This window comes from Rhinolophus sinicus, chromosome 6, assembly GCF_057876585.1.
Source record: "Rhinolophus sinicus isolate RSI-liver-muscle chromosome 6, RSI-T2T, whole genome shotgun sequence".
Classification (NCBI taxonomy): domain Eukaryota; kingdom Metazoa; phylum Chordata; class Mammalia; order Chiroptera; family Rhinolophidae; genus Rhinolophus; species Rhinolophus sinicus.
The window spans coordinates 63,342,342-63,357,857 of NC_142506.1; the positions used below are offsets into that span (position 1 = coordinate 63,342,342).

At 40.1% G+C, this 15,516-nt stretch overlaps 1 protein-coding gene and 1 long non-coding RNA gene across 8 annotated transcripts in view; one reads left to right on the forward strand and one right to left on the reverse strand.

Moving 5' to 3' along the window:
* Positions 1-4,891, forward strand: part of LOC148758186 (uncharacterized) — a 110,273-nt gene extending 105,382 nt beyond the window's left edge. Inside the window, exon 3 of the long non-coding RNA XR_016021562.1 lies at positions 4,539-4,891. This is a non-coding gene — a long non-coding RNA (uncharacterized LOC148758186). The remainder of the gene's footprint in view (positions 1-4,538) is intronic.
* BRINP3 (BMP/retinoic acid inducible neural specific 3) overlaps positions 1,548-15,516 on the reverse strand; it is a 262,338-nt gene continuing 248,369 nt past the window's right edge. For all 7 annotated transcript variants that reach the window (XM_088799152.1, XM_019744446.3, XM_074317040.2 and 4 more), the window contains one exon: positions 1,548-2,927. In XM_088799152.1, the coding sequence (XP_088655278.1) occupies positions 1,811-2,927 (1,117 nt within the window). In that variant the 3' untranslated portion in view covers positions 1,548-1,810. The remainder of the gene's footprint in view (positions 2,928-15,516) is intronic.

Below are 15,516 nucleotides of genomic sequence, written 5' to 3' on the forward strand. Positions count from 1 at the left end.
ATGTGTCTTTTGGAGCAAAAATAAGACCCAGTATTATATTAATTATATTATTATGTTATGTTATGTTATAGTATAGTATAGTATAGTATAGTATAGTATAGTATAGTATAGTATTATATTATGAACGGATCTTATATTATAGGAAAATAAGACCAGGTCTTATATTAATTTTTGCTCCAAGAGATGCAGTAGAGCTGATGGTCCAGCTAGGTCTTAGTTTCAGGAAACATGGTAGAACGATGGTGTATATACAGAGTGCCAAAAATGTGTATACACATTTTAAGAAAGGAAAAAACTGTTCAAATTGCAATACTCATTACATACCTATAACACAAGATGAATACAAGATCATGTGTGTACAATTTTTGGCACTCCCACTATTTTCTGCTGAATTACCTACAAACTACCCAGATAGTAGAAGAACAATGCATTGTTCTGGTGGATTGAATACGTATTTCTTATCTGAACTGTCTACTAGTTCTTAAAATGCTTTGGACATGCAAACGAACAGCTGAAAAATCCAGAATATCTGTGTAAAGCTTTTGTCATCAGTTGTATTCTTTTTATTCTTGTCATGAGTTCCTTTCTCTGTGCCCTGAGAAATGAGTTCATGACCTCAGCAGGAAAACTGGGCTTGACAGTGCGTTGGTTTAAATGATGTGAAATGTTTATGAAATATTTAGATAAGAGCTGAGTGATAACATCACCACACTTTGCAGAAGCATTCATATATTGAAACAAAAATTCAATTTAAATTCAAAGGAAAAAATAGCACTAATAATATATCTAATGGTACACCATGGATGACATGGGGATTGAGCTTAAATTTCAAACCAAGACATTAAACTACACTTCGTTTGTATTGAAAGATTTTGCTCTTCAAAATATATTTTAGTAATGGTAGTTTCTCTGACAGGACAAAAAAAAAGAAAAGGTCTGTTTACACTTGAATTAGTTATTTGATCCATTTGATCCTTTTTTACCAACGCATTACAATTTATGAATTCTAGAAATGTTATGTTATTGAAATTGGTAAAGTGCTGGAATAACTTGTTTTCACTTATTAGATTGTAGCAAGAGAATGCACGTTGCTAAGGAACAAGGGTTTACTTCCTCTGATGTGCTTCTAATCATGCTGACTTTCCTGTAGGTTTGCCCAAATGTTCTGATATGTACTTGGGAAATAGTTTCTCTGTTTCTGTTAATAACGATGGTATTTTTAGGAATGGTTTATAGGCATAGGTAATGAACATACCCACCTCCACTCTGCTGTTAACCATAAAAATATAACTGGTTACTAAGTACTCTACCAGGTTGGGTTTTCCCTGAAGGCTATTGAAAGGGACCTTCAAATGTTTCCATTTAAAAAAATCCTGGTGAATTTTCCCCAGGTTCTAACAAGCTGTATCAAAATAGAACTCATTTCATGGAAAAAAGGAATCCCACAGCACTTCTTTTTAATAACTGTTCAGCTACAAAATTTTATTGGTATCTCTTTATGTTCCCGCTAGCGGATGTAATGCACAAAAGCATTGCCACGGAACATATAAAATTACAAATGAAATTTATTGTAAAAAGTAGAATGTCTTCTAGACTGGTGTCAGTATTTATTTCATTCATAAACCAATACTGCAGTATAATATATTCATTGTCAGCAAGTTCATGTGTGTAAATTGCCATCCAATGTTATTGACGGGTATAAGACAGATATTGAAAAGACAATTGAAATTCACTCTTCCAGACATAAACTGTTCCACAAAAGCACTGTAAAAACGCCTCCGGGATTTTGGGTTGTGCTTGACGTTAATGGTTAACTACATAATTTGGTCGTGTCGTAATCCACTGTGTTTGGCAGTTTGGCGTTGAAAGCCTGCAGCGCGGCCTGGATCCTCACCACCTCGCTGGTCGCCAGCTTGAGTCTGTGGCGCAACAAGCAAGAGAAGAGGTCCAGGCGGCGCGGACCAGGCGGGGACAGCTTATTTACACGGTCCCTGACCTCCAGCAGCTGCAGAAGGGCCGAGTCCTGGGATCCCTGAGTGTAGGGGTAGTCCAGCTGCAGGATCAGGTCGCGGATGGCCTCGGGGTCGAAGTGCATGCTGTAGCCGAACACTTGGATGTGGTTGATTTTCATGTAGCCCAGGTTGCGGGAGGGGTCCATGAACTCCAGGGGCTCGTAGTAGACGCTCTCGTTGCCGTGGGGCCCGCTGGCCCTGACGCGACTCCGCAGGTAGATGTGCACGGTCTCGAAGAACGTCTTCCACTTGTTGCCCAGCGTCAGGGACCAGTTGTAACACTGCAGCGGCAGGTCCAGCCGAGTCCGCTCCCAGTCGGGGAAGCCGCTCTCGCCGACCGGCATGAACCAGCTCTCGGAGTGGCTGCCCCCGAAGGGGTTCACGTACACGGCCAGCGCGGGCTCCAGGGTGCTGTTTTTCGTTAAGCAAATCTGCAGCGAGAGGCCCAGGATCATGTGCACCAGGCTGGACTTGTACTTGTTACTCTTCAGGGTGAGGAGCATCCGCTTCCGCCACGAGGGGTCGAACCAGCTGTTGAGCCGCATGTCGTTGCTGATGAAAATGGCGTGGACCTCTATGCGCCGGTCCGTCTTCTGCAGCAGGTACTTCATCTCCAGGTCCTGCAGGTCGGTCTCGAAGCCGATGTAGTGATCCGTAGACTCGGCCACCTCGGGCTTGCAGAGCCCCTGACTCAGCATGTAGCCCGCGTTGCACGTGCCGCAGCGCGTGCGGTTGTCGGGCGCGCAGGTGAGGCAGGCGGCCGCGTCGCCCACGGTGCAGGGCAGGGGCGCCGTGCACGCCACCTGGTCGTTGGGGCACGTGCACGAGTGCGTCTCCTCCGAAAAGCTGCCCAGGAGGCCGTTCTCATTGCAGTAGAGAAAGGACTGGATGCGCGTGAGCCAGTAGGTGGAGGTTCTAGAAAAACAGAACAAAAGGAATTTGTATGAATGCCAGGACATTTTGGGGGGCCCTGCAGTGAAGTTAACCTTAGGTCTGAAAGCTCCACTGTCATTTCTGTAGGTCATCTCCTGTCAGTTACTTTGCTGAGGTAAACGATCCATATCGTTTATGCTGAAAACGGCTTTAGAAACACATATCTATTTAATGTCCTTTTTTCCCCTTCATCACTGCACAATTCATCATCTATTAGGCGTAGATATACTTGATTTGCACTGCAATACTGCATGGGATTCCGTCAGAAGAGATGGCATGTCATCTCACGAGTGTACTTGGAAGCTGTAAATATACAGAGGGTGCTGACAAAATGTATATGCATTTTAAGAAAGGAAAACTGTATTAAAATTATAGTATTCAATATAGACCGATAACAAGATAAATACAAGTCACGTTTGACTTCTGAAATTACAGGAGGTGCTCAAAGTGGTTACCATCAGCGTGATATTAATAGTTGGGTTTTTTTTTTTTTCCTGTCTTAAAATGTGTGTATATTTTTTTGGCACCTTCTGAAGTTAGGTCAGTTGTTTTGAAATAACATCCAACAAGAAACAAAAGTGGTCTTGTCATAAAAAATCTAGAAGAGAATTAGAGCATATAAATGGCAATGTTCATTCATTCACCCTTCGGTTCATAGAGCACTAATGCTGCAGGAAGCCTAAATAGAAAATAAAATAAAAATGAAAGAAAAGTAAACAACTCTAAATTGTCAATCAATGTATTTAAATCCTAGGATTTTATCAGCATTGAAAGAACAAGCACCCACTGAGAAGGAAAATATGAAAACATGTTTGATTTTATTCTTACAGGTTGCTCAAGGAAATTGTTCAAAATACCTTGTTAAAACCAACTACAAGTTCTTTTAATAAGGGTTAAGTGTGTTAGTTTCCTGTGTTTGATTTGGATTAGTAGCATTTTTTTAATAGCCAGAAATCAGGCTAATCGTAATGCAAATGTAAGTTCTGACTTTATTCACGTTTTCCCACATTATTCAAACTCTTCTTGGTGTGTTTAAAAATGTCGGTAAAATACCAAAGGAAAAGTGTGTGCCTGTGCATTCAGGTAATTGTTTTTGTTTGTTTGTTTTTATTGGGGAAGTGGAACAGGCCTTTATTGGGGAACAGTGTGTACTTCCAGGACTTTTTTCCAAGTCAAGTTGTTGTCCTTTCAATCCTAGTTGTGGAGGGTGCAGCTCAGCTCCAGGTCCAGTTCCATTGTTAGTTGCAGGGGGCGGAGCCCACCATCCCTTGGGGGCTTGGAGGAGTCAAACCAGCAACCTTGTGGCTGAGAGCCTGTGCTCCAACCAACTGAGCCATCTGGCACTGGCCCATGTGGGAATCGAACCGGCAGCCTTCGCTGTTAGGAGCACGGAGCTCCAACCACCTGAGCCACCGGGCTGGCCTGCTGATTTGTTTTTGAAAACCTCTGAACCTATTTTCCGACTTAAATATTAATTCTATCTAACTTACTTGATACTCTAATGCCTGGAAATTTGAAGGTCGTCATCACAACACAGTGTTTCCTGGCAGTATCAAGATGTATCAACATAATTTTCTTCTTTTAATTTTTCAGAGCCTTGCACATTATCTTCTGTTGAAATGGAAAAGAATTATTTACTCTTGAAATGGGATTTTGACAACAGACCATATATTTTCCGTAGCGAATATACTTAGTTTCTTTGTAGGAGAGATACTTATGTGGCTCAGTTATCTACTACTGGATCTGAACTTAGAGTGCGATGTGACAGAGGGCAGTTAACATATCCAAGATGTATTGAAAGACAAAGGTGAGACGAGGCCTGTGTCTTAAAATGATTTTTTGATTGTTTTTTAGTCATATTGTTAGTCAACAGTCATGTTGTAAATTTCAGAAATATTGGGTCCTACATTTCTACTTTATGATCATTATAAAGGAAAAAAGTAATGATTTTCTTTTTCTTTTTTTTCCTTTTTTTTTTTTTTTTTAACTAACAAAGCTTCTAGAAGTATTAACTAATTGAGGAAAGTGTCTGAGTTATCCAAACTGAAAGCATTGTGTGTTAATTGGTATTTGCAACACTTTGGCAATTTGATAAATAAATGTGTGTGTATGTGCAATATTCAAATGTGAAAAAATTACTTATGTTTTCAGAGGTAGAAAAAGTCACATTTTTTTTCCCATTTCCCAGTATAGGTTCATGTATAGATACTAAAGATTGGAAACACAGTTGTATAAATGTTTCAACTGATAGGAGAACATGCTAATAACAATGATTAAAATTATGGTCTTTATTATAACACATTTCTCTATAAAATTTGGACTCCTTATTGTAGTGTTTCCTCATAGGACAAACATATTTTGTACTTGTTGAAGAATGGAAAATGATTTTTTTTTTTCAGAAAAACATTAAAATAATACAACAAAATGATGGGTGTAAAACTTTTTATATTTCATTTTTAACTGTGGTAAAAAGCAGAATATTAAACTTTCATATGCTATTTAAATGTTTTAATGTATCTTTGATTTGTAATTCCTAAGACAAAAAGAAATAAATAACACTTTTTTTTTTACAGTTTTTCTAAGTTAATGTAGCAAATGACATTGCGTTTATAAAACGGTCTTCTGGTATAATTTTACAAGTGTGTTTTCATGCTTTTAGAAGTACCTGGTTAAACCAATGACTAATTACATGAAATATCGAAGGACTGAGGGTAAATATTTGACCAGGAGTGATGCTTATTTTAAAAATCTCTCTTGCTGTTTTTCTCTTACCCCTCTCTAGGCCTTCCTTACCAAGGATGCTGTGTTATCAAGAACCCATGAGGACATAAAATGAATGGCAGAAAGAAGATTCATATTTCAACACAAAATCCTTTATGAAATGTAGTTTTTAGGAGAAAAGTGTTGAATTAAAAACTTAAAAGTTTTCACTTGCTTGAACCTAAATTGTTTATAATGAATATTTTCTGTATCTGTAAATAAAAGGCAGAACATATCCTATCATTTCTAGTTTGGATGATTTCACATGTAATCTATCGGTAAATAAAAGCAGAACATATCCTTTCATTTCTATTTTGGATTATTTCACATATAAATTGTATTCTTCAGTTTCTTCATTTCTTCATTTCATTATCTGTAAATAAAAGCCAGAACATACCCTTTCATGTCTTCATTTCTAGCTTCATTTCTAGGTTCGTTTAATTTCTAGCTTTTATTTCTAGTTTCATTTCTAGGTTCGTTTCCTTTCTAGTTTCATTTCTAGCTTCGTTTCATTTCTAAGTTCGTTTCGTTTCATTTCTAGTTTCATTTCGAGATTCTAGTTTCATTTTGAGTTTCGTTTCATTTCTATTTAGTTTCATTTTGAGTTTCGTTTCATTTCTATTTCATAAGTTTATTTCAGTTCGAGTTTCATTTCTAGCTTTTATTTCTAGGTTTGTTTCATTTCTAGTTTCATTTCTAGATATCTAGCTTTAATTTCTAGCTTCATTTCTAGTTTTCTTCTAGGTTTGTTTCATTTCTAGCTTGTTTCATTTCTAGTTTCGTTTCACTTCTAGCTTTCATTTTCTAGGTTTGTGTCTAGCTTTCTGGTTTGTTTCATTTGTAGTTGTTTCATTTCTAGCTGCATTTCATTTGTAGTTTCATTTCTAGGTTCGTTCCTAGCTCTCATTTCTAGGTTCGTTCCTAGCTCTCATTTCTAGGTTCATTTCTTGAATTTGTTCTTTCAATCTTAATTACAATCTTAACTGTGGGGGGATACATTTCCAAGTCCAAGTCCCGTCGCTATCAGGGCCCACTAAGGGAAGATGGGGAACCACCCGGGAGGGGACGGAGCTGGGGAGCCACCCAGGAGCCCAGTAGCTGGGCTGCCCGGGAGCTCCTGGGCAGCTCAGCTAAGGAAGGTGCCGTGTTCAATTTTAGTCGCAGGGGGCACACAATACCCCCCTGCTGGATTGAACCCGGCATCCTTGGGGTTAGAGCCCGTGCTCTAACCACTTGAGCCACTGGGGGCGCAGCACACAAACCAGCCCCTGCGGGAGTTGAACCGGCAACCTTATGGTTGAGAGCCCACGCTCTAACCAACTGAGCCACCCAGCCGCTCGGAAGCTCACAGCTCAAAGTGCGGTGTTCAATCTTAGATGCAGGGGGGCGGGGTACAAAAACCACCACGCACAAAAGCCACATCCTGTGGGAGTTGAACTGAACCGGCAATGTTGTGAGTTGAACCAGCAACCTTGTGATTGAGAGCCCACACTCTAACCAACTGAGCCACCCGGCCACTCAGAAACTCCCAGCTCAAAGTGCTGAGTTCAACCTTAGTCGCAGGGGGCGTGGCACAAAAAGCATTCCCTGTTGGGAGTTGAACCCAAAACCTTGTGGTTGAGAGCCCGCGCTCTAGCCAACTGAGCCACCCGGGAGCTCAGCAACAGTTCCCCTCAAAGTGCTGTATTCAATATTCAATCTTAGTTGCAGCCCAATGAGCCCTCCGACCACCTGAGAGTCAGTACCAGCAGCTCAGCTGCAGCTCGTCTTCATTCTAGTTGGGGAGGGCGCAGCTCACTGGCCTTTGTGTAAAGCGAACCGGCAGCCCTGTTGCCCAGAGCTTGGGCTCTCACCAACTGAACCACTCGTCCGCCCCTCCATTATTTTTAATTCAATCTTTCCATCAATATTAAAAAATAACAAACATACTAGAGATAAGAAATCTACATTATATTAGAGGATTCACTTTTTGGAAGTCACTGATTGAAATGAGATGCTATAGCAATTTTTAAAAAGAGGGGAAGAGAAGAATATTTTGCAACTTCTGCTTCTGTACTGTCAGAACCCAGCAGTAGCAAGAGAGTTAAAACTGAAAATGTTATTTATTTTTTTTTAAAGCTTGAACATGGTACATTGAGCTGACCTACCGTTGAGCTCCTGGGTGGCTCAGTTGGTTGGAGCGCGTGCTCTCAACCACAAGGTTGCCGGTTCGGCTCCCTTAAGGGATGGTGGGCTGTGCCCTCTGCAACTAGCAATGGCAACTGGACCTGGAGCTGAGCTGCGCCCTCCACAACTAAGGTTGAAAGGACAACAACTCGACTTGGAAAAGTCCTGGAAGTACACACTGTTCCCCAATAAAGTCCTGTACCCCTTCCCCAATAAAAACATCTTTTTTTTTTTTTTTTTTTAAAGGAAGGAAAAGGGCATCAAATATATGGTGATGGAAGGAGAAGTGACTCTAGGTGGTGAAATCAATGTGATATATTGATGATGTATCATAGAAATATACACTTGAAATCTATGTAATTTAACTAACCATTGTCACCCTAACAAATGTAATTAAAAAAATTATATATGTATATGTGTGTATGTGTGTGTGTGTGTGTGTATATATATATATACACACACACACACACATAAAGAAGGATAGACTGAAACAAACAAGGCTTTGTATATGCTGAGTACTGGTAAAATACAGATATTAATCTGTGTAAATAATCAATAAAAACAATTTATTAAGGTACTCAGAACTGTACAGTAATATATAGATCCCTGCCCCTCCTCCCCTTACAATTTAACTAAGCTCTCCAGTTTCCCCAAACTAATTAATTAAATAAGCCCTTTCTTCACACTTATAACATTTACTTAGTTTTCTTTCATGGTGCTTTTTTCCACTTAAAATATATTATCGTGTACTTACTTGTTTATACTCCATTTCTCCCATTAAATATAGCATCCAGCTTGTCAGAATCCTGTATGTTTTGTTTATAGTTATAGATCCAGTGCCTAGTAGAATGCCCAGAGATCACAGCCCTTTAATATTTACTGAATGTTGAATTAAATGAATACATGAATTAAAGGAACATTTAATCAATAATTGTGTAAGTGAAATTTAAAGTCCTAAACTACACATTTACAACAGTTGTGAAGCCCTAACTCCCAACTTCCTTTCTCTCTCCCTCCTCCCCCCTTTCTCTCCCTCTTTCTTTCCGCAGTTCTATTTATGTCTACCTAATATAAAAAATATAAAATATATATAATATCTGGATTGAAAATCACATTTTCTTCCCTGAAACTGAAGCATACATTCCCTGAGCCAATTCATTTCTAATCATGTTTTCAAATCATAAAGAGACAGAAACAATGAAATAAATCGACCTAAGGCGAAAGGCAGATCTCACAAAACTAGGGTGCTACATAGAAAGAATCATTTGGACACTTTACAAAAGCAATGGCTTTTCCAGCTTTCAGTATTTTCCCATCCTTTTCACGTCCCTGCAGATGCCTTTCTGAAGGAATGTGTTTTGGCTTCGTGCATTTCAGCTTGCCATGGATGAATGTTGCTAACCGTGCTCTTTCAAAGCCCTGTCCCCTGGGACGGAAGAGCTAGAACGTGGATTTCCTCCCTGGCTGCTGCTTGGTCTTCCTTCCCTGCTACCTTTCTACCTGTCAACTATTTTACTGTATTTCTCATGGAGGGAATAGATTTTTCAAGGAAAAAGAAATTCAAAAATCGTCCTTTACTCCTGGTAAAATCTTTGGCGAAGGCAGCAAAGTAGAAGATGGGGTACATTTCCCAATGGTCTACAGATTTTTCCTTTATCCAAAAGATCATGAAGTTCTTTTTAATTGTATTTTAAAACTTTAAAAAAGAAATATCTTCAATCTCTTTTTGGGAGCCAAATCATCAACTTTGAGTCTAGTTTTAGTTATCTCATAAAATATAGGTTGTTGAAAAATAAAAGTACAATTGCAGGAAAAGCACTTAAAAAGTGCCTATGCACAAAATAAGTGGGAAATAAAAGTAAATGCTTATTCCTATTATCGTTATTACTACTGTTATCCTTTAAAGTAATATCATTGTATACAGTTTATTACACATGCTTTCTCCTGAACAAAATGGAAAATTTCATTTTATCTTCAACAATTCCTGCATGACATGCATATTACACTGTACATCTACATTTCACCTTTATCAAAATACATGTAGTTACCGATAGCACTATCAAGACTACATCTAAAAGTACACATCTGGGCTCTTAGTGATTCTTTTGAAACTCCAAAATCAGCCAAAATAATATCACTAAAATCCAGGTCCTATTTTCTGATGTGTAACAGTTTACATTGAGGTATTAGAACATATGTTAATACAAAAACAATTACCTCTTCTCTTGGTTAAATCCCCTATGAGCACTAATAATCTGATTTCAATGGTCCCTTATTCCATCCAACCTTCTAATCTTTTATTGCTCCCCAAATCTGTGTAATGTGGCCCTGCATTTTAAAATCTAAACAATATAATTTCAGTATCCTTTCAAAGTTGAATGATTTTTTTTTTTTGATAGGCATTTCATTTCAGCCTTCATAGATTTGTTCTTCTGTGACCCTAATACTTTAAACTAAATATGAATTTGGGATTGAGGACCCACAGCCATTTAAGAAGTCCTAAACTGATTATCAGCTCAGTCATAGAGAGATAATACCAAATGATATTGTCACTCGCCCTCCTGCAGTTGCACTGCTCTGGCCATCTCCGCTTTGGCCATGTGGCCTGGGGCTCATGAGGTACTCCTGACACACAATAGTGTCACTCATGGAGATAATTTCACATCCTGACAAAAAGAATGTCCTTGTCAAAGTTTCCTCGGCTATGAGTTGCCTAATGGTGCTTGTGTATACATACACATACACACACAAACACCACATGTGCCTGTAGGTACACATCTACAGACCTACCAAAACATATACATGCATTCTAATTTATGAACTTCAATTTACTACTAATAATTTTAGCTTGCATAAGGACAATGCAAAAGTGAGTGAAGCAGTTGAAAATGTGTGTCATATTCTAAAGAAAGTATAAATGGCAGCTTGAGGTGAGCCTCTGTAAAGCTCCCCTGGAATTTACAAAGACTTGAACAACAAAAACTCCACAAAGGACTCCCTGCACAGCAGACAGGCAAGACGAAGAGGCCCACTACCGACTGAAATCACCTACAGGTGGGAGATTCGCGCGAGTGCGGGAGGAGGAAACGGAGAAATGCAGGAGACGGAGCCGCGCGGGCGCAGGACTCAGACCTAGCTCAGTGCGCCGAGCTCGCTGCTTCCCGGAACTACCGCAGCTGCGGGAGAGGGAAGAACTCGGACTGCTAGGGCTCCGCCAGGGCTCCACAGGGCTGAGGGGACAGCATATAACACGGCTGAACCCAACACTCACGGCAGAGACCTCGGAGAAAAGACTGAGGGAAAAAGGCTGAAAACGGGGGTTTAAGCCCGCACTGCCGAGCAGAGAACGGAGCTTTAGGCACTGAGACTGGCCGCCCCCTCCCTGCCCTCCCAGAGCTTGCCCCGCCCCCACCTGCCCGGTGCTAGAAGCGGAACAGTAGCAGTGTCAGAGCAAAAGAACAGAATATTTGCTGTTCTGAGAACCGTGGACCGCAGACACAGATTCACAGCCCAACTAGTTCCGGCAAAGGGGAGAGACCTGTGGAAGCAGGACCGGCTATGGTGGTGGTCGCCGCCATTGCTCTGGGCCACCTCTCACAACTCACCCCGCCCCTGACCCCACCTAGCTGGGCGGATCCCTGCAGGAGTAAACAGAACTGCTGAAACCTACGGGCTCTGAATCAGGAGCTGGAAGAGCTTTGGAACATCAAAAGCTCTCCGCATACCCACCGGGACACTGCGCCCTGTGACCTAGACGAACTATTAACAGAGGAGAAGCCCGTCTCCCAGGGAATCCCCCCATTGTGAGAGAAGCTAGAGTAGTGCAGAGAAAACATAGCACTACCTTGTGAGAGAGGAAAAAAAAGCCTGCAGTCGGAGAAAAAGTAAAACATCCTACCAACAAGTACTGGAAAACAAAAGAAAGACCTCTTCCTATCAACCTGTTGCAGAAGCCACTCCTGTAGATGTCTAGGAAGAGAAATAATAAGTCAGTACAGAATGGAATACTATTTGGCAGTAAGAAAAGATGATATAGGAACATTTGTGACAACATGGATGGATCTTGAGAATATAATGCTAAGTGAAATAAGTCAGACAGAAAAAGCAGAGAACCATGTGATTTCACTGATATGTGGTATATAAACCAAAAACAAAAGAACAAGACAAACAAATGAGAAACAGAAACTCATAGACACAGACAATAGTTTAGTGGTTGCCAGAGGGTAAGGGGGGGGTGGTAGATGAGGGTAAGGGGGATCAAATATATGGTGATGGAAGAACTGACTCTGGGTGGTGAACACACAATGGGATTTATAGATGATGTAATACAGAATTATACACCTGAATTCTATGTAATTTTACTAACAATTGTCACCCCAATAAATTTTAAAAACAAACAAAACACTTCTCAATGCATAATGCCAAATAAATACTGAAATAAAGTTTTCCAAAATGTATTTATTATCTGGGAAAAAAATAAACATAAACTGCAGAGGCTGAAATCTGTGACCATGAATGTATCTGGATATCAAAATGCAATACTCTTAGGATAGAAAGCCAATCAATTAAATCTCTCTTGCTCTTACTGCATGATCACTAAGAATTTTCACGCTAACATTTGGATTCCCATATAAGTTTCCTACAGGAGCAAATCTACCTGAACCAATTAGACAAGAATTAGAGGTCATGTAACAGCTAAATCACCAACTAACAATAGGGCATTCTGGGCTATATGTTATTCTTTAGAAAGTTGATTGACTGAACTGTAATCCCCAAACTGTTCTCTTTAAGGTGCTAATGTAATGGAGAATCTAAAGCTTTATAGTTGTTAGAAACTGGACCATTAGGGGTTGGGGACAACACCAAGGAAATAGCGACCTTCATTTTTAAAAAGCTCTCTCAAAAGTCACATGCTCAATGCAGTGGCTTTATATGAATGAACATCACCTAGTGTTGGATATAAAGTCCTAGATTCCAAATCATAAATGTGGATCATGGTTATGCCAGAAAATCACCTGAAAACAATGGGTGCTCCAGGCTCCTAAAATTTTCACCTTTTATGGGAATAAGCAAATACCGAGGGGTGTGCATATGTGTCAAAAGTTGCAAAATTTGTACAATGACAATTCACATGAATACATAAAGTAATGAAATCTATTAGCTTGGCATGCTAATAGAGCAGTGACCTGTGTCCTGTAACATGGCATTGTTCTTCAGGAAGAAAAAGCATATAGGTATTGCAACGGACTGACTGTATCCACTCAGATTTCACAGGTTGAAAGCGTATTTCCCAATGTGACCCTGTTAGGAGTTAGGCGTTTGGGAGCTGATTGGGTAATGAAGGTGGAGCTTTCATGAGTGGGATTTCGTGTCACTAAAGAAACCCTAGACAGCGGTCTCACCCTCTGCCCTCCACGTGAGGGCACAGTGAGAAGACGGCCCTATGCACCAGGATTCCAGCCCACACCAGACACCAAGTCTTTCAATGCCTGGTCAACCTTCTAGCCTCCGAAATGGTGAGTAGTACAGTTTTGTTGTCTGTGCCATTCAGGTGATAGTATTTTTGTTATAGCAGACCGAATTGACTAAGACACGTATTGTCTCCCCATTTTTCTACCAATTTAATATCACATTTAAGTCTGTAGAAAACAAAACAAGAATGTATGCAGTGACTGTTTAGAAAATAGAAGCAATCCACTATGTCTAGCCTTTTTTGGACTCATTAGTTCCCACATGAGACAGCAAATGCTGAATTAGCTTAAGTGGCCATTCCACATCTATTCAGAAAACAAACAGTAGAGAAAGCACTTTAGTCCTTGGGTTCTCAGGCAGACGTATATAACGTGGAATATCTTTTTCCTCAGTGCACAAGATGTTTCACTAACCAAATAATCATCTGATTGGGAAAAAAAATGAGTCACTCTAGATGATATCAGCAGCGATGCAGATCAAATGGGTATTCAAAGTGTAATGTTCTTTTACACTTGCAGGGTAAACCACAACAATACTAATGAGAGCCTCTTATCAACTGGCAGAAAGATAGAAAGAAACGTGTGTCATTTCAATAAATTAATCTCTTCTGTTGGCAGGGAAATTCCCCAAGTTTATTCATTAGTGTTGCCAATTTAGACTTAAATTAACTTTGGAACAGTAAAATCACTTTCAAATCATTTGAAAATTAGGTTATTATTTTTTGCTTACAAATGTATTTTAAGTTATATTTGCTTTCTTATTCAGTTATTACCTTTGCCATTTTTTAATCTTTCGATGCTAAAATGATTCCTTGGAGGATAAAAGGAAAAAGACACATTATAAGCATATAATTGCTGAAATCATCATAGGCAAAGATTAAATGATTCATATTTTTCATGTGTTTACATATGAAACATGGAGTATTCTAATAAAAAACAGTTTGACCTTATAAAGTCCTATGAAATTTGCAAGCCAAGCGTAAAAACGTCCATTCCAGAGACGGTACATCAGAGCTACAGACTGTAGGCACTGGAGGTCAAAACCACATTCCCTGCCATCCTCAGGTCTCCTAAGTGATCACACATTTCCTCATGGGCATCATTAAGTAATAATCACAAACACATAAAGAGAAGTTACTATGTCCTGGGGAATATTTAAATGGCTCACATGTATTACCACCTGCTTAGTCCTTGCAGCGACTCGAGGAGGTAAGTCCGCCATTATCCACACCTGTGGGAGAGGGCACGCAGGGTCACGGGGTGCCCCTTACGAAACACTGCCTGTCTGTAGAAATGAGCCAGAGACCATGCGCCTCTCCGCTCCACCATATCAGCTATGATGTCACTGGCCCAAGAAAGACATACAGAGTGAAAAAAAGTTGAGAAAGAACAGTTTTCTTCGTGATTACAAGTTCAGTCTCCTTCTTAAGGTGATAGCTTTCTCCAATGTTTTGGCAGGCCAGATAAGCGTCGGAAAAGCAAAGGTGAGCTACCACACTGTGGATTAACCAACACAAAGTAAGGTGAGGATGGAACTCATACTGACATCTTCATGCATCGTGGCATTTAATAACTTCTGCAGGTGATTAGCCAAGGACACAACTAAGACCCGTATCTCACAGATTACATTCAAGTCCGGTGTCAGTGAGAATCCCATGGTATAAGTGGGATTCTGAGACCAATTTGATCAGGGTGTCCCAGAGCCATTCTGTCTCCTCAAGGGAAGAATGGACCCACCTCGGTTTCTATTTGGTACCATAATTAATAGATTTTTAGGTCACATACATCGTTCATGAAAATGTAAAAATTAATAAACAGACACCTCATTTAAGATGGAGTCTGGAGGCTAGACGAGGGGACCCTCACGGACGAGTCCCGCAATGCACACTACTGACCGACCCAACAGGAAGAGGCGCACCCTGCATCTTCCACAGGAAGCGACACTACTTTCCTGCCTCAGCAGGAGGAAGAAAAGATTCCTCCTTGCCCAGTAACGGCTCAGCCGACAGGCGATGGCCATCGCTCAGCCACTGAGAAGTCACTGTACTTCGAACTATGCAATGCTTATTTAAAATAAAACCTGGAGGCATGCAAAAGGCCTTTTAAAAAATTAATATATGTTTTTAGCCTTGGGTGGCCATATTCCTATAATGGCAATTGTTTTTGAACCAATG